Source organism: Pelecanus crispus, chromosome 1 (genome assembly GCF_030463565.1).
Source record: "Pelecanus crispus isolate bPelCri1 chromosome 1, bPelCri1.pri, whole genome shotgun sequence".
Taxonomy (NCBI): Eukaryota; Metazoa; Chordata; class Aves; order Pelecaniformes; family Pelecanidae; genus Pelecanus; species Pelecanus crispus.
In genome coordinates, this window is record NC_134643.1 from 153543931 (window position 1) to 153563774 (window position 19844).

Consider the following 19844-nt stretch of genomic DNA (forward strand, 5'->3'; position numbering starts at 1 on the left):
GGGAGGTGGGAGATCCTCTCCGGTCACAGGGCCTTGCCTCGCCGCGCAGGACGGGAGATGCTCTGTGCGTCTGCAGTCTCTGAAGACAGGGCAAGGGGCGCGAGGGGAAAAGGGGAGACCAATGGGACGGGCCATGCAGCAGAGCAGTAGCAAAACTGGGATGAGAACCAGTGTTCCTGCTGCACAGGCGGATGCCCCTTCAGCTTCACTGCTTCCGACGTGCCAAAAGCTGCCTTCGTGAATCTGCGTGTGTGTGTTTCTGATGGGTTTGTCTGGTGTGTTACAGATCAGCCGTCAGTCCATCGACGCTCTGAAGGACTGGTTCAGGGATGAAATGCAGAAGTCTGACTGGCAGCTTATAGTTGAGCTGAAGAAAGTGTTTGAAATCATCTAGATAACTTTTTACAGCAACGGGGAGGCAGGAATAAACGCGCTATTCCTGTTCTAAGAGTTACCAACAAAGTCATATACTGAAGACAGTGTTGGATGTATGTTTGGGAGGAAAATATGTGGATAAAATGTTTTCCATGAGAAACCAAGAAATTTACACTGGTTTGACAGTGGTCAATTTACATGTTCCCATGGTTCCAATGTGCCTGTTCACCTCTCCTACTGCCCTTCCTAATACTGGCTGCTGTTTTAAAGTTCGCCCTTCCTTCTCTTACACCTTCCTTCCACCCTCTTTCCCTCCCCCTCTCCAAAATAAAATAAAATAAATTGAATTTTTATTACAGAACTAAAGCTCTTTCACTTTTATACTGATGAGATCAGTACTGCAGTATTTGATTAACCAAGCTTCTGCAGACTTTGTGATTCTTGGGACATTTTTGATGTAAGAAGTACTTCTTTATTTATGCATACCTCTTCCTTTGACTCTCTTTTCCAACATTTTTCTGCTTTGTGCCTATAGAAATTTTTTTAAATAGAAAATTAGGCAATTGGATATTTCTGTATTTGCTTTGTGTGAAACAATGATGTAAAGCATAGTTGGCCGCCTTTTACTGCTTGTACAGTTCATGAAAGTCGACCTGTAATCATTATAACGCAGAGCCGCAAATAAAGGAGATGGACATGGTAGCCCGCTCGTTTTACAGTTTGCTTCAATAAACAAAGTTTCAGTTCGTGGGCTGTGACAGACGTGGAAATGCCAGAGGGAGGCTTGCCTCTCGGTGCTTGGCGTGTTCTGGCAGAGGTGTTTCTTCAAAGGCATTTCTTCCTCTGGCTTCACTTCCCATTGCGGAGTGCGCATTGCGTGTGGAGGCGATCCCCGTGGCTCACGTCTCTTTCCGTGTTCCCAGAGCACTGGAGTTGCAGGCCAGGCGTTTAGCTAAAAAACGATTGTCCGCAAGCCAGCGGTGCCTTCGGATGCTGCATCAGAGCTGTTGAGTCATCCGACGCCATGGGCCTGGAGCGGTTCAAAAGGCGCTTGGTTAACCTGTTTGCGATGAGCAGGAGTCAGTCCCTCATCCTGGCATTTCCCTTCCCTCCCCCGTGGTTCCCTGCTTAGGATGACAGCTTGGCGCAGCTCTTGTCAGGTAGTCTCTCCTGGTAACTTACAGCTCATGTTGAGAGGAGCGAAACAAACGCTTTTCAAAAGCACAAACTGAAACAAAATCGATAACGATCTTTCATGTAGCTGAGGTTTTTAGCATTTAAAATATTTACAAGAATTTAACTTGCAATATGCAGTTTGGATCAGATTTCTTCTGTCACTTAGATTCCTTTTGTTGTTAGAAAAATCTGAATTTTATAATTGGGGATTGTGCAGACTCCCTTACAAAGGAACATTTAACAACTTACCTCCTTTGGCAAAGAAATTTAAATTACTGGAATTTTTTTGGTTTGTCAGACTTTAACTTGCCATTGAAAAGGTCCTTTTCAGTATGGTGCGTGGTGCAAATTCACATCGCTGGGTGTGTCGGTGGTTTAGAATAGAGCGATCACAGTGAGGAGACTGCATTTAATTGTTACAATTTTCTTTTGCAAACTATGCAATCATGAAAACTACGCTAATAAAAGAAGTTCTTAAGAACCCAGATGTCAAACGTTGTGGTCTTGATGTATTCATGATTATTTCCTCAAATGTGGAAGGGTGTGCTTCCCACAGGTGAAAGCTCTGGGAAAGGGATCCTGCTGCTATTGCAGGTGGCTGCTGTGGAACTCATAACATACCTTCGCTAAAAGGCTTTAAGGAAGCGGGGAACTGTTGAATACAATATGTAAGGCCTTGAAGCAGGGATCACCAGGGGAGAATCAAAATATAATTACAAATAGCCTTACACATTTAGTAATGGTTTGAGTCCTTTTTTAATAAGAAAAAGATGCTAGTTTCAGGTATGTCTTGAGCAGTGCTCACACAAATGGAGCTGTGTACCTGAAACCTAATTTGTAAAATATTTGCTGAAATTCAAGCAAGTATATTCAGCTGTGTGAACAGTTAGCATGACAGTTTTCTTAAATGGGGGGAAAAAAGGAAAAGGCAGCTTCAAAAGGAGCAACTCAAGGGGCTCAGAAAGACCCAAACAAGAAACTGGTGGGAGCCCAGACCACTTGATGTGCTCTCTGTAGCTGTGTATCCACAAGTAGCTGTAGCAGTGCAGACGGTCAGCTAACACGCTAACTTGAGCTGGAAAAATCGGTCTTAACTTACTTAGCACAGCCTGGTTGAGGCACCAAGTCCAAACCCTCCCTGTGCTCATTCTGTGTCTGGTTGGGTTTTGAGCATCTCCATGGGTGGAGGATCCATGATACCCATGGACAACCTGTTCCGGGGGTGTGGGGGGGCAGGGTGTTTTTAAAAAAAAAAAAAAAAAAAAAAAAAAAGACTGTTTTGTACCAGTTTATGCCCATTGTCTTGAGCCCTTTCACTTGATACAACAGAGGAGTGTCTGCTTCTGTCTTCCTTATTCCCCCCGAGGTACTCATACACATGGGTAAGCTCTCCCTGAGCCTTCTCTTCTCCAGGCTGAAGTCCCAGCCCCCTCGGCCTCTTGGTGTATGACGAGAGAGGCTCCGCTCCCTTAAGCAACTTTGTGGCCCTGCGCTGGTGTTGCTGTGTCTGCCCCTGTCCCTCCTGTACTGGGGAGCCCAGAACTGGACCCAGTGCTCCAGGTGCGTCTCACCAGTGCTGGGCAGAGGGGAGGAATCTCCCCCAGTGCCACCGGGGTGATGCTCTTCCCTGTGCAGCCTGGGAGGCTGCTGGCTGCCTTTGCTGTGAGTGGGTATGGCCAGCTCAAGCAGCCCACAGGGCCCCCGCGCCTGGGGCGGCTCCTCCCTAGGCAGAGAACTTTGCGCTTCTTGCGAGGTTCCCAGCAGCCCGCTCCTCCAGCCTGTCGGTGTCTCCAGCTGCAGCACAGCCCTCTGCTGCACCCGCCAGGCCCGCGTCATCACCAAACCTGCTGAGGGTGCGCCCTGCCCCGCCGCCCAGGGCGCCGGTGAAGGTGTTGAAGAGGGCTGGCCCTGGTACTGACCGTGGGGCTGCACCGCTTGGGCCTGGCCTCTGACAGGACCTTGTGCTGCTGCTTCCCAGGGCCTACCTGCCCAGGTCATTTTCAATCCACGTCCCTGTCTCTAGCCCAGACCTCATCAGCTTGTCTGTGAGGAGGTTACAGGAGATACTGCGAAAAGCCTTACTGAAGTCAGCGGAAACAACATCTCCTGCCCTTCCCTCGTCCATCACCTTCTTGTAGAAGGCTGCTGTGTTGACACCTGTCCCGGTGTGAATTACAAGGGAAGCCCAGGGCACCGCCTAAAGCTAAAAAAATGCTGGCACTGCTGTAACCGGTGCTGCAGCCAGTGACGGGACTGCAGAGCGTTCCTGCGCTAGCTGTACTGTCAGCTGCAGCTAATCTGAGTGCAGCAGCTCCTGCCCTGTGGTAGTGGAGAAGCTTCCAGCCAAGCTGGTGGTGCAAATCCTGCTCTAGGGCTGGCTCCAGTTTGCATTCCAGCTTCCAGCGTACAGTCAGGTGGGCCCACGCACATCCAGGGTTATGTGGGGTACTTCTGATTCCTCCCCCCACCCCGGTCATTTCCTCAGAAGATTAAAAGATTTTTCTTACCACCTGGGGTTTCTTCAAGTGGTCTTCATTCTTTCCAGGCACCTGAACAGCCTTGCTTCATTGTATTGGGCCAAATACGACTATAGGAGGCTGGTGTACATCTGGAAAAAGCAGACTTGCCCAAAACACATCTACGCTTGTAGAGATACAAGCGTACCCCTCCCTACCACGGACACAAATAGATAGGGCTATTTATTTCACTTCTGATACTCAACCTATTTTGTTGTGTTGCAGAAAGGAAATGCATGTCACAGGCAGGGGAGAACAAGGGTGGAATGTGGCTCTACCCTGAGTAGGAGCAATGCAGAGGGCTGATACAGGCTTAAACAGTGCTCCACGTTAGCTACTCCCCAGCTCCTTTACCGTGCTTCTTTTGGGTACCCGTTTAAAGAACTCCCTTTGTTTTCCTCCACGAGCACGCATCTCTAGAGGTAACTACACCTGAATACACAGAGCTCAGAGAGCAATTACGCTTCAGCTGACACCCTGTGTGCTTTGGGAGCGGCTGGGCCACGCTGGTTTCTGTCTTTGAAGGATGAAACTGAAAATGGGCTAATATTCTTCCCTCGGCTTAAAATCTGTAATAAAGTCAGCGGAGAAGAAACAATAAGCAGCCAGGTGAATGTACAGCAGTCTCCTGCGTGTGCTGAGGCGGTGTCACTGTGTAAAACTTTGTGAAATGAATCAAAGCTGCAGCTTTAATAGAACGGGTTAGCTATATTCAAACTGAAGCATCACAAAATAGAATCAGTACAAAAATATACATACAGTTCTTTATTAAACAACTGTAAACACTTCACTGTAAAAATCCATAAAACTTTATAAACAAACATTTTGTAAATAGATTCTATACTACAATAAAAGAATTTTAACACAATTATTTACATGCAATACTGACAAATTTGGCACTTTCTGAAAAGAAATGTACAAAACACTTTGTTGTTTAAAAAGAAATCTGAAATTATAAAAACTCAGGGCATTACTATCATGCACTTTGCAAATACCTCACAAGCACTTATGGCACAGCTAGCAGAGAGCTCCAGGCTCTCATCAAGCTCTTTACTACAAGTTCAGATAACTTTTAATGTGCTTCCGTAAGTTTGTTGTAAAACTACCTGAACATTGTCAAGAATGAAGTCAAATGCCATATTCCAAACTGATTCCACAGATGACTGCATTAACCTGAAGGGGAAAAGGAAGAAGAGGGAGAAAATTACCATTACAGAACCAGTCCTTTTTACAGTCAGTTTTGGTCTTCGTACTGGAAAACAAGATCACGACAGTTCACATGAATGGTATTTTGATTCGATCTTGGGAAAGCCCTGTCTCTTCAAATATACCAAGTCTTACCTAATGCCACAGATTCCTCTGCCATTCAATCTATCGTTCAGCTGCTACTAGAAGCAAATTAAGGAAATGCCCAAGGAAAACAAAGCAGCTCTGTACGCTCACAATCCCCTTCTAGATCACTGTTACAGGAAAGCAGAGGGTTCCTACACTTAGAGCTTTGGAAGACCAAACACCAGGATCATATGGACAACTGCGTATCATCCAACTCCTGATTCCCTGTCCTATGCTTGTTACCAGGCTTTGGAGAGGCGCACTGCCATCAGTGCAAATCTCACACACGGGGACCAGGAACAGGACACGATGCTTTCTGAAGAGTTTTATAAGGAATTTATAGTATTCTACAAAACAGTCAACTGCATGATGCATTTTGCATTTTCTGAGGCCTAAAGACATCCCATGATACAAAAGCACAGCCAAGTTTTTACACTGATGTAGTCTTCTGGGTGTTGATTAATTCTGTGAAATAAATACTTTCCAGATCTAAGACACGGGAAAGCTGAGCTCCATAGTTAAGCAAGTCATACATGGAACTTGGGCCTCCTGACTCATGGGAAGAGTAATAGGAGCACAATAACTAAGTAATAAAAATGGATTTAATAGGTTGGAGAGGGGGGACAGGATCTGGGTACAGCAGGAGAACTGAAATCAGATGAAACAAAGGAAAGACCTAACGTGACATGAAAAATGAATGAACACAGGATGAAGAAAAGGGACAATGATGACAAAAACTATGTCCTTTGGAAACAAAAGACTTTGTAGCAAATACTAATAAATGCCACTATTCATTTTTCATAAATTACCTATTTTTATCTGCCCACCTCCCCCCCCCCCCCCCCCCAGTTTTTGGCAAAAAATCTTTACACTCATCAATGCAATGTCTAATAAGCTTGTGGCCTCACATTGAAGTATCTAGTGCATAAGTGCTAATAAAAAGAGTCTAAATGTCACAAGTACTAGCAAATAAGCTACCTTTTCATGTACTTAACAACCAGATCTAACTTTTCCAAATCTTTTTCTTCTATTAGATCAGTACAATACTTCACAACTTGTAGAATGTCTTCTTCCATAGGATCTGTAATAAAAAAAAAGAGAGAACTTTATGTATACTTAGAACATTATCATAGAATGATTGGAATATAATAGAAAGAAATTCTGCAGCGTTAGTGCATCAGGAGCTGATCTGACAATTGCTGTATTCCCACAGTTCCCCCCAACATTGTAAGTTGTGTACATAAAAGGACTGCAAGGTCCTGACATATGTCTCATAAACCTTTTCTTTTTTTTTCTTCAGTAATAACAAATGACAGCCAAGCTAATATTAACCAAAGGGAAAAGAAATAGGGATTTAGAATGGAATGGCTGTTTCGAAACTCTTAATGTAATGTCCAGGGTACGAAGGATCTCATAGGTCAGATTTCCCAAGATATTAAGGCATTGCTAACTGACATAATGTTAAAATTCAAATCACAATTTAGCAATGGTGTTACACTTTTGCACTTTATTCTAGAATTCTTTCCAGCGGTTATTTTTGAAAAAAAACTTTGCCTCTAAAATGACATCTTCATAAAAGAGGAATTCCCTTTTAGTAGCTTTCATCCTAGCGGTTGCAACACATTGGACAAAATAAGGAAAACCTCCCACACAAGTAACATCAAGGCATAAGACAAGGGCCTGACAATGGCTTGAAGAGAGAGCAGGTATCTTCTTCATGTTAAGCAAGAAAAGCTGGAGCTGGCAAAAAACACAGAACAACAACAGAGCAGGAAGAATCAAGTTACTCCAAGACTGCAAGGCAGTAAGACTTCAAGATTACTGTGAAATATAACCAGCGAAGGAAGAGTGAAGGAAGAAAGTACAAAAAGCCTACTAAAAAAATAGTTTTCATTGCGATGCATGCAAGATCATCACTAGCATGGCATCCCGTACCTGAAATAGTTGTAATCCATTCTTTCAACAACGTCTTTACATCATTGAATTCAACAGCTCCAGCTAGGTTGGGTGCTTGTGGCCTAAATGAACCAGGCTGTTCAGTCTGCAGAGCTGATGGGCCTGAAGAATCTGAAGTTGATGGAACTGCTTCCGGCTGTTCCAAACATAAAAGTTGATAATGCTCAGCCTGACAAATATGGTAACACCATATATATATACACAGATAAGCATCCAGTAAAGAATCCAGTAAACAAGCTGCATTTGTGAACATGGACTAAGTCTAAAGAAATGGACATAGCTTTACCGAAAGCTGTTAGTGTTATAATTACCTGAGCAGCTGTTCCTTCTTGTTTCAAGAAACCATCTATTAGCTTCTGTGGGCTTCCAGACGTAGCCAGCATGTTTTTTGCAGGGCTACCAACGAGTTTGTTCTTCAAAGGACTCTGAATGTTTTTTACAGGACTGACTGGATTTTTTTTCCTGATTTTTTTCTTATTTTTTGTTGTTGCATGCTTCAGGTGTAAGAATGGATTTTTTGACACTGAGAAACACAGGAATAGTCAGTGGTTAATACATTTAAAATCTAATACTTTTCCACTGAAAGAGGGACTCCATATCTTCCATAAAAATCTGTGGATCAATTGGGAAAACATAACCTAGATAAAGCAACTTAACACTCACATGCCATTCTAGGTATGGGCAATGTTTTAAGTATTTGAAAAGCACTGCTAGACATTAGTGTACTCAGAGAATACTCAACTATTCATAAGCCTTTTAATATCCAGTATCTCACTGCTTGAATATGAGCAGCTGGTGAAATCTGAAGCCTACTGGACAAATTGCTTTGCCTCAGTCAGAGCACTGTCCCACCTAGATACCCGCTAAGACTTCCCACCAGCGGTTATCAGCAAAACCAGCAGCAGAAAGCCCCCCCAAACTGCTTTTATCATAGTTTACCAAGGAAATTGCTCTCATTCCATCACACTAACATACCTGCATTAGTCCACTGACTACGAAATCAAGGTTTGATTATAATAATGCCGTATTTAACTGGCAACGAATCCAATGACATTTCCAACCTATGTTATGATGAAGCATGTCCACAGGGAATTAATCTTATTTCTTTCTAGTGATTATAAAAAGGAGACCTGCGTGATCAGCTCAGAGTAAAACCATCTGACTTTCAGACATATGGTGATATGTATCATATCTCTAGTTGCCTGAAACCCATACCAGTACTATGGGTTTCAGGGAACCATGAAGAATGCTATCTGAACATAGTTTAACTAACTTAGGTACTGAAGATGCAATACTTTGAATCACAAGACATATCAAGTTTAGATTCCATTCTGCAAACATATGGACATGGGTAAGTTTAGTGCCACAGTCCCAACGAATTGAATTAATTAGCCATTTAAGTAAAGCTAGGCATCTGTTTGCAAAATGAGTCCACAGCTGGTTGTAATTGACAGTCTGTCAAAAATAAATACAGAAATTCGATTTAATGTGGCATCTTCATAGAAGCTTTAGTTATATCTTCCTGTCTGTTATTTAGAGTTGCATAAATCTCTTCGAATAGTAAACAACTACTATACAAAACTGCTGTACAACTATATATACTCACCAAAAGTGTTAGCAGGTTGCTGCTCTGATTGCTTTTGCCTTTGATCATATGCATCTTTCAGTTCTGCTTGCAACTCAGCAGGTAGTGCAGCAAAAACCTCAGGGTCCACCTGAACAGTAACAAAAGATTCATTTGATTATTTCACCAGTGAGCAACACTGCTTGCTTTCCTCTAGATCACTCACATGAGAAAGGTATTTACATTTTATGCCAAGAAAAAATAAATGAGATGTAACTGAAACACTGTAAAATATGTTATACATTTTCGTCATGTACTTCAGCTTGTACATTTTCGTCATGTACTTTAGCTTGTAAAACCCATAAAATTTTCCTTTTAATATTACTCTACATTTATTATTTTATAAAATTACTGTTTATGGGCCTCTAATACACTAACCATCTTGATTCACCTACTTTATTCACCACTATCTTTATTCACCTACTGATATACAGTACAGCTATATTAACAGCACAATTAAGCCTAACTCAGAGAACACTCCTTTCAAATTTCCAAACTCAAACACTGTGACAATCAAACTTTTGTTCCTCCTTTTCTTTTGATACTTCTATTTCCTGGAAGCTGCTACACTCCTCAAACAAAATATCCTTGGAAATAGTCTCACTTCTTTAAGGACAGGAAATGCAAGTCCAGCTACCTCATATTTGAACTAGCACAAAAGGGTTTAATTTCTTTCTCCCACAGTTGTTCACTCTCAACTGATAAAAACACAGTCCCTTCCAACTGTCCTAGGCGCTTGAATTCTAGACAGGAGATAATTTGTTGCCAATTGCCATACCCATTCATATGGACAAAATAAAATTTTATGTATTATCGGTTATCTTCCCTCACTGTGTGTCTGAAGTAGTGAATTAGTGACAGACTAGTCTTGTATTCTGAATTTCCCAATATTATTGGGCAGTGTTTTCAGCTCATAATCTGCAAAATCTAATTCAGAAAAGCAAACCTATCATTTAAAGGATTAAATCTGCCCAGTGGGAGAGTGCCCTTCATTCAGTGGTAAAATTCAGAGATGTGCACAAACAGAAAAAAATTTATTCAAAACAACTTTTACTGTTCTAAGGACACAATATGGTTTCTACCATTATCTGAGATACTGTATTTATTATATGTCAGTATGCATATATATTAAAAGTTACCTCTTATTTTCAGTAGAGATTTGATTTTTTTTTTTTTTTTAACCATAATATGCACGTTATGTCAGGAAGGTAGGCTGTGCTATTCACACGTATGATGTCTAAATTATATAGATAATAAACATGAACATGCTCCCACAGATAAAACTCATCAATTTAGCACAACATTTTTTCCATTTTTAGAACTCCAGGTGCCAACACAAATTTTTCACACACAAAGTATGCACTAATTAAAGGAAGAAATGGGAACCACTCTGACCTCAATTACTGCATACATTGCACAGAACAAAGCATTGTAGTGGAATGTAGCCAATTAAGTCCAGAAGCTGAAGTTATTTTTTAAATATAAATTTTATTTAATAAAACTATTTAAAAAAGGTTACTGTTCTCTGGTTAAGCATTTGAGAGTCACAAATTTGGGAGGCCCTGAATTAACACTGTTTTTTGTGTACACCACTTAATAATTCATGCAGAAATAATGCAGTACAGGGAACTGGATGTGTTTTTTTTATTCCCCCTATCATTGCCCTCTGAAAGTGTAACATGTAAAAATTCAGTTAGAAGAGCTATTAGTCAAGTTCATATGAATTCTACACTAATTAATTGGAGTTTCGGGTAATTTACTGTACAGCCAGAATGTCCTAACATAGCTTTCACATAGCTGTATCACATTCACATTATGGAGAACCTTGATGTTATAAATTCATGTACTACCTCAGCATACAGCTATCAGTATTTTTGATGTGCTGTATAAATTTCCTTAGAAGGAACCTATACTGTGTTAAGACAATATAAGGACAAGGTGCAAATTTGCCACCAGTAATAAACTCCACTACTACAAACGTCATTCATTTCTAAGCATCTGTAATCTTCACCTCTTGCATCCTACTATGCTTTCACAGGATTCAGCTGCTACAGAGACATACAGCTCTTCTAACTTTTAAGATTACTTCAGCAGCTGATGGAATGAATGTAACCTATCCGGATTCTTTTTATGGGAGAACCTTACCCAACAAATGACATTTTCCATGTGTTTTCTAATGAATAAATCACTATCAGCCAATTAACTTGGCACCTGGTCATAAAAACACAGTTCAGACTAAAGGAATGAAGGGTTGAAAACCAAACCTAATTAAGCTATAAAAAGATGGCAGGGCGTCATTTGTATTTGCTGAGTTGATGTAGCTAAACTGCTCAATTTGGAGTGGCTTGCAATATTTCTATACCTGAAACATGTTACTACTTAGTTCACTGCATCACTTGAAAGAAAGTAATCATAAATGTTTGTGTGCACTCATACAATATACACTCCCACAAAGACCTTAACAATAAAAAAAAACGTGTCAAACTGTATTTAGACAAAGATGATATTTTTGAATTAAGTTCATGTTTGATTTTAACACAGAAAAAAATCCCCATGTATTAATGGTTTTAGCATTTTTTTTGTTCAAGTCTAAGGAATCTATTCAACCATATTATTCTAGTATTAAACTTGGAACTAACTCAGAAAATGAAAATTGTAAATCTTAGTTTTCTTTTTGCCAATAAAGCAAGCTGAATGGTTTTCAGGAGGAAGATTTGGAGTACAAGCATAAGGCATTCTAAAATAGATAGTATGGATAACCCCGACAAATAAATAGGAAGTAGCCAATCTTCTCGAACTACGTCTTCAAACAAAAAGGCTGCTCTGCTAAAATGACATTTTTGGATTAAGTAACAGAGTCACAAAATGCATTAGGAGATAGAGACAGGAAAACCAGTGCATTTCACTGTGTAAATTAGGTATTTCTAAGACAATTTCAAGAAGTAATACTGTTATAAAGAAACAACAATTCTCAACTACCTAATTAATAGACAGATAAACATAAACTAAATATAATTTTTACAGAAAGCCATATGTAGTTAAAATTTACCCTGAGAAAGAGTCCTGAGTGGTAAAACAAGTGTGGAAGGGTGTACTTTAAAGCACAGCATAATTTAACACACAAGTCCAAGATAAACTCTTGCCTATGAATGAATGTAACTACATAATTTAAAACAGCTGGGGTATGGAGAGTTCTTACACTATTGGCACAATATCTCCATAGGGGAAACCCAACTTTGCAGTTCAGGAATAAAAACTGACACAAGTGGTTTTGAACCAATGAACTTGAATCAAGGTGAAGAAATTTTAGTAGTAGAACAGACTACACATCTTCTAAATAACAATTATGCATTAACTACTATTTACTGAAAACAGGTCAGGAATTTCTATCTAATTTTCTCTGGATTCTTTGTCAGCTAAGCAGCATTATGCCTTAGAAACAGTAACAAATATCTCTCTATAAATCTGATTAGGTGATATCACTTCATTTGAGACCAGCAATGGTGCAATGGCACAGCAAACAGAAAAATAAAAATACTGCTCTATTTTAAATGATGCATATGCAAGATATTGTATCTCCGGGTAATCCAATCTTTTTTTTTTTTTTTTCACCCTACATTTGTTCAGCACCACCTTGGATTGAAGGGTGGAATCTAATTAGAAGCATCACCGCTGCTCCCCCTTCAGGCCCCTGTTTTGAGAACCAACTTTGCACTTTCCTCATCCTGGACATGCTGTAGATGAGCTCAGTTAAAAATTATGGAGACATGCACAATCTTTAGCCATGCCTGCCTTTCTCCCAGGAACGTGATATGAACAGAACATCAACAGCAGCTAGTAGAGGTTGGCTTTACACGATCAAAACATCCACTTAAACCGAGTGAGTCTCCTGTGACCAGGCTAAGCAGATTTTAGGACTGCTTCAGAGTGATGGTGCAGTGTAACTTAGCTGCAATGCAGAAAAAGGGTATTTACACACTGGATTGCAAAGCAAAGTGTAAATGAGGAGGTTTTACATTAAACAACAGCAAAAACCTAGGCATACTGATGACTATAAATCTTTTTAATAAATACTATCATACTATGTTAGTCTATGTTTAAAAGTACAGGCTTTTTAAGATATTAAAGGACCATAAATCATTCTGGTAAGTCACAGATTCTAGTAATGCTGTCTCAAGAAAAAGCTGTTAACTCTTCCTGTAGGTGGAAAGTTGATGTTTATTGATACCCTGCAAACATTCTACCTGTGAGAAAGCTGGCAAGGCTATCACATTAATTCCCATATTGGTATTTGGTTCTTGGAGCTCTGGTATTTGTAAAAGCACTGTTCCAACTGGTTGTGACAGAAGTGCAGTGTTACATCCATTTATTGGCTCTTTTTTGCTATCTCCGTAATTCTCTCCTTGCTGAATGGCGTATATTTGCTCTACTTGTTCTCGGAGATCAGGTGGCAGAGCTTCTAGCACAGACTTATCTAGCTGCAAATACATAAAAGCTTTTAGATTTTTCTGAGCAATAGATAACAGAGTTAATTTTACTCAAACATTAGTTCTACAGTTCTTGAATCTTAGGAAAAAAATATTCATTTTAATCTGTGTACACAAACATACTTAGGAACCTGACAGTTACACTCTGCAGCAGCAAAATGTAAAAATATTGTTTAAGACTAAGTAGTTCAGTAAATAGGAATGCTCAGTTTTACCTTTTCACAATGTTCAGTGTTCTCATCACAAATCATACATAAGGTTTCCTCTACAACTACTTAGTGATAACCAAACCCAAACTCAGTTCAAATTATATAGGCAACACGTTGAGATGAATACTAAATTGGTGTCTGGTACAAAGCAGTAAGCAATTAAGTTCTTTCTTTATACAGTTCTAGCATACATGTTACTAATGTACTTTAATGGTATCACGTATGTTTGCATACTGTCAGACTCTTGTCATAGATTTTCATAATGAAATAAGCTTTAGATTCAAATTTTTGCTTGCTGTAATTGGTACTTAGCGTCAATTATCGACTTGAAACAACTGAAATGACCCCTCAGTACCTAGAAGTTGCCATATACAGTGACAGCTACAGAAATGACAGAATGAATCTGATGGCATCATTTTTCTCACAAGTAAAATTTGAGTAAAACTATGTTGATAAACACCACTGTTTGCCTGCAAGTTCTGCTAAATGAGACTCCACAGCAGTGTGAGAAAACTTTGTCTTTTACCTTTAAGAAGAAAATTTGGACTTTATGACCAGATTCTGGATTTACAGTGAAGAATTACAAATTATCTATGAAAAGATACTTGGCTTACGGCAACTGAGAGGTTTTGATGAAAGCTGTCTGTAGTATTAATCTCTTCAGTTAGCCATTCTACTTTCTTTGTGTTCCCTCATTCCAAATTTGCTACATATATAACTCTATAAACATTTTCTGGAAATCCTGGATGTGAAATATCTTGCTCTTGCTTTCCTAGCACACAGTACACAAACAGCAGCATGGGACTAACTCTCACCACTCCTTCCCTGTACCAAATTCTGTATTATATTCCATATTATAATATGGTTATAAAGCAGAAGGAAAGATAAGCATATTGTGCCATAAGGCCACCAAAGCTTTAGGAACTCTATGGCACAGCTAGTGCATTTTTCACTTGTTCATACATATTCCTCCTATAGAAGAATTGAGTATATGGAGCATCACATTGTTCAGTCAAGTTGCTTTTAGATCCTGAGCTAGCTTGGGTATTGCGCTGTGGAAAAAAGAGTTTTCTGCCAAGAGCATAATTGGCTTCTAAAAGTGTATAAATATTTGGTAAAGCCATTAACAGAACATCAACAAATCCTTTTACAGATTTAAATTACAGAAATTAAAATTACAGATTTTTACAGAAAAGCATGTGAAACTGTTTACACCTAAGATATCCACAGAATTCAGTGCACCTTGCTCATAGCAGACCCTTATAGCAGATGTATGCTTGAATAACTTGTGGGGTGGAAATAAGGAGGCTCTTCCTTTGTTAAACCTCCCCTCCCCCAACCCCACAGAAATATTTTAAATAAAGATTGTCCTCCTCTCATCTAGAAGGTGATATTTTGTACGAATGTTAAGTGTGCATCTCAGCTTCAGTATTATTTCAAGAAAATTTGAAAAAACACAGGAAGATGAATAATTAAATACAAGTTTGACATTCTTTTAGACAGAACCTTAGAGCACAGCCATTGTAAAAGTATATGACATAGTGTAAGACTAGTTGCTGTTCAGTTCCTTTTCACTGACTAAAGCTTGAAGACAGATTTATAGTGTAATTTAAAGACCGGTGTAGAATACATGACTTTCATATCATAACCATATAAACACTGAGCATTAACTATAGAATGTGTCTAATTTCTCTGACGAAGTTTTCCTAAAGTTTATTCCGTGTTTTTTTTAATTAGGCTCTAGGTTTTAGTTGTGAAGGGTGGAAGGCAATGTTTTACAATATTTCATCCTCAGCATCTTTTCCATTCCTGTTCCATTCCAATCCTTTGGCAAGTGACAGGAAGGGAAAAAGATAATGGAAAATTAAATTTCTTTCCTTTGAAAAAATATAATCTTTTTTGAGTTAGTCTACAAATGACTGTTCTGTAAAAATCCTTTTATTAAGGCAAAACAGTTTTGCATCAATAACAGTTTCTTACTGTGCATCGTACTCTACTAGAGCTCTTTTTATTTTAAAAAAACCTGTAATATAACCTTTTTTGCTCTATCCAAATAAGACAGACAATCCCAAGTTATTACAATATATTGCAGATGTTTTATATTCTCAGATTTTACCTGGGAAGCAGATGGAACCTCAATACTCAAATTAAGCCTGGATTTTACACTGACAGGAGAATGTACGCCATTCCATTTGACAGCAGACTCAGTGTTGTTAACATTAGAATTGAGACCAGATGTGAGATGGGTACCACGAGATGGAAGAAAAGTGCAAGTTCTTGAATCAGAAGATATTTCAAGGTCCATAGCAGCCACAAATACTATACATATGAAAACAAAATACAGAATGATCACCTAATGGTTAAAAATACTCTGAAGATTCACGATACAGTGAAGCTAATTTCCAGTTTTCTTTGCTGGATAGTTTATACAATATATAGCATAATTACAACACTTTCTATTTTAAAGTATCCTTTGTTAGTATTAACTTTTTTAAAAAGATTGGAATAATCCTATACAAAGTTTTATTTGTAGCATTTTCATTTGCAGCAGCAAAATCTGCTCTCAAAGAGTTTATGTTAAATACGTTGTACTGGTATAATACTGAATAAGTATTCCAAAAGGTAATCTATGTTGGAGCCCTTCAGAACTGATCATCATCACAGATGCAAAGTACAAAGCTTACTGACCTTCCTTATGTTCTTCTGAGCACTTTTTTGCTTTCTGAACGTGAAAAAGATCAATAACTGAATGCGATCCACCAGGTAAGTGTCCAGATTGTACTGTTGAGCAAGCCGAAGTGGTTTTACTGATGGGAACTAACTGCTGTACCTGAATTCCAACCTAAATCCAAAACATTACTACATTCAATTTATGAAGTTAAAAAAAAAAAAAAATCTGTAATTCTTTCATAATAGCATTCTCTGAAATTGGCTGCCTGTTGTGGGTGGGGGAGAGAATGAATAAAAGTATGCTGAAATACACATAAATAGCCACTAAAAACATCCCAACCAAATCCCAGGATTATCCACCACAATCCAACAAAGAAATTACAAAGATAATACCATTTTAACCTCTCTGATATAGAAAAGTGCTGTCAACAGGATCATGAAACAATGCATTTATTATGAAACTTCTTAGACGCTAACAAATATAGAAGTACTGATCAGAAAGTGAATAGTATTAAATCTGGCTACCTCTACAAGAAAGGAATGTTTTTCCTGAGGACAAGCTATACTAAAACCATCACTTCAGTCTACAAATGAGAAAAATAATGTTGTTTGACTTCTAGACATGTTTCTCGCAAAGTCTCAATGGATGAAAGTACTTTGGTGAAAGCAGTCTTTATCAGATGAGGTGTTCCTCATTTTGAAAGACATCCTCACTTTTCATTAACTTTTAAATACCAAATCAACAGGGGTTCAAAAACTGTCCAACTAAGAATGCACTGGTACATTGTGCATGTTTACTGCTAATCCTCCATAATTATTATGAAAAAACCTAACACTTAAAAAGATTTGTATTTAGGACTCAGAAAGCATGAAGGAGCTAGTGTATGTATTTCCACCAGGTTGTCTTCTATAATTATATAGCAAGGATTTTGTTTAACAGTTTCTTAGTTGCAATTAATGGGATATTAAAACATCATTGTAGAAAGTTTTTCTTTGCACTTTTATCTTTTTGCTTTGAAATATTTCTAGATTTGAATTCTAGAACTTATAAGAAGCCTTTGGAATACTGTGCTTGCTGCGCTGCGCAACAACTTTGCCTTGATTTTTTTTGGCCTTTTAGGACAAGCGTTTGAGTTAAAGTGTTATGTTAAGTCTACAGGAAAAATGAGTGGATTCATCTGCCCAAGTGTGAGCACAAACAGCTAAGGGTATCCCCTCAGAACCTTTTCTAGATATTGTGAGAAAAGGGACACTTTAAAGCGTGACTCACCTCATGTATAAGCGAAGCTTAAGGGGACTAGCTCCAATATAGACACAGATGTTGGATGTGTCTAAAGTCAGTTGAAAAGCATACCACTGAGGGACCTTGGATATATCTGCACTTTATTATATAACCTAGAACTGAATGGCCACTCCAGAACTGAACAGAGCCACCTGGTCAGAAGTAGTACCTTGTTTTGCAAAACATGTGCAATACCCATGGGATACTAACTTTAAAAAAGCAGCCTCTAAAACAAGGGCTAAAGAAATCAAGTGAAATAGAACAATGTAAGAAGTCAGGAAAGACAACAAAGGAGACAGATAGACAAGAAACTAGAAAAAGACAGGGAGAGGATGATAAATATTTCCCCAACTCCAAGAAGAAACCCAAGTCATGGAGCTGACTTTGCAAGGCAACATTGTGAATCAAAACCCTACTTCAACATCTAGATGACCAATAAATGCAGGTTTGTTTTAGAAAGCCACTGTGCTCTGTTGTAACAAATGGCTGATGCCAAAACAGTCTTATCATGGGTTCACATTGCTATGACAAAACCACTGAGATGAGCAAGAGTGTTCCAAAATAAGCCATGATTCAAAAGAGCCAGCAATTCACCTTCAAACAAAGGCCAAACCATGGGTTGGTAACTTTTCTGGCTCTAAGACTTGCAGTCTAGAGCAAAAACTCCTCTGATCTGTATCTTTGACTGAAGAAAATTCTAAGACAAAATAAAATTTACACATGCTAATAGAACTGTAGAAGATACCGTCTAACTTTGTTACCTCAGGCTGTTTTAAGTTGTGGATTGATCCATATCACAATAAAATTTTCTTTTTTTACATTTATGGCTTTGTAACCATGTTTTTCAAAGGTAAACATACAAAACTTAATATGATTGCACAGCCCAATTTATATAAGCTTTGTATTATCTTGTGCTTAAGTTTGGTTATCGTCTGGAGAACTGAAAATTTATGAAAGATAAAGATGACTGATGAAGAGAATAAACCTCAGTTTTCCCATTAACTCACCCCTCGCATATCTGATATGTTCAGTTTCATTGTGTGAAACATGTTTAGAGTTTCTTTCCCAATTACTTTTGCACTGTCTGTTGCATGGTCTAGAGTCACAGTCCTACAAAGAATAAAAAGTATGGTTAAAAAGGAAACTGTTTCACAAATCCTAAAAGCAACAACAATTCTGTATTTATTCCAGAGAGGACCTCAAAGAAAGACAGATCGTAATTTCTTGGCATACAGAAACTGAACACTGTTTTTTTGTTCTGTGGTTGCTTTTTAAAGGTAATTAGAACTCAGTATGTTCTACAGAAAAAAGGCAGATTACTTACTAATTGAACATTCTCAGTATGCGGTCCACACATTGAATTGTCAAATACAGTATATATTTATATACATACTATCTGTTGAAGCCAGACAAAAATGTTTCACTTTACAGTACTCATAAAATGCACTCATGCACTATCCTTCACTCAAGCTTGGTTCATAAAGAGTTTGTTCAGTATTATTTCAGTTGTCAATTGTCAAATGTCTAAAGCAAGCGTTTCAGAAGGAACTCCGAGGGAGAAGCAGACATGGGCATCTGCATTTGGATTACAAATAACAAAGAACTTGGATTAATGGTAAGTAACTTTAAACAAACATTCCAAATACACATCTCAGACTGTGGGCAATTTTCTGCAACAACTCTCACAAAATTACCTCGTTGCGAGTTTTACAAATTGCCACCTGAGAGCTTGGCAGGGCAGTAGTAGTGCTTGGTAGTTCTGGATCCTCTAATGGCCTACCATTTCAGACAGATAAGGACAGAATTTCAGGTGACTAATCAAACGTATGTGAGTGATGTAAAGTCTTCTCACTGAGGTAGCTGATGCAGTTTTAACTCTGATGGAGTGGGCTCTAGGGACAAAAGAAACTTCCACCTTGGTGTTTTGACAGGGTGCCATCCTGACAACTTACTAAACACTTTGATGGTGTCCCCTTAAATTTTACTCTACTTTTGAATCTGTCAGAAACCACCATCAACAGCCAAGTGATCTCCAGAAAGGTCTGGTTCTGCCAATATGAAAAGGAAAAACCTTCCTGCTGTGAATGATATAAAGACCTCCCTGAGCCTTACACGTTAACATTTTTAAGGAAAGGGAGATCAGTATCACCATTAAGATGCAACTATGCAAAATGTTAGAGAGAAATGCAGGATGGGCCTAAAGGTACACACCATTTC

General features: G+C 38.8%; 2 protein-coding genes across 6 annotated transcripts in view; one reads left to right on the plus strand and one right to left on the minus strand.

The window, feature by feature from the left end:
- The window catches only part of EIF5B (eukaryotic translation initiation factor 5B), a 37792-nt gene extending 36715 nt beyond the window's left edge, over nucleotides 1–1077 (plus strand). For both annotated transcript variants that reach the window (XM_075714259.1, XM_075714265.1), the window contains exon 24: nucleotides 287–1077. In XM_075714259.1, the coding sequence (XP_075570374.1) occupies nucleotides 287–394 (108 nt within the window). In that variant the 3' untranslated portion in view covers nucleotides 395–1077. The remainder of the gene's footprint in view (nucleotides 1–286) is intronic.
- A 3848-nt stretch (nucleotides 1078–4925) lies between these two features.
- REV1 (REV1 DNA directed polymerase) overlaps nucleotides 4926–19844 on the minus strand; it is a 61431-nt gene continuing 46512 nt past the window's right edge. For all 4 annotated transcript variants that reach the window (XM_075712795.1, XM_075712787.1, XM_075712773.1 and 1 more), the window contains 9 exons: nucleotides 18635–18737; nucleotides 16364–16517; nucleotides 15792–15994; nucleotides 13224–13457; nucleotides 8962–9070; nucleotides 7667–7878; nucleotides 7335–7491; nucleotides 6378–6480; nucleotides 4926–5240 (listed from right to left, as the gene is read on the minus strand). In XM_075712795.1, the coding sequence (XP_075568910.1) occupies nucleotides 5129–5240; nucleotides 6378–6480; nucleotides 7335–7491; nucleotides 7667–7878; nucleotides 8962–9070; nucleotides 13224–13457; nucleotides 15792–15994; nucleotides 16364–16517; nucleotides 18635–18737 (1387 nt within the window). In that variant the 3' untranslated portion in view covers nucleotides 4926–5128. The remainder of the gene's footprint in view (nucleotides 5241–6377; nucleotides 6481–7334; nucleotides 7492–7666; nucleotides 7879–8961; nucleotides 9071–13223; nucleotides 13458–15791; nucleotides 15995–16363; nucleotides 16518–18634; nucleotides 18738–19844) is intronic.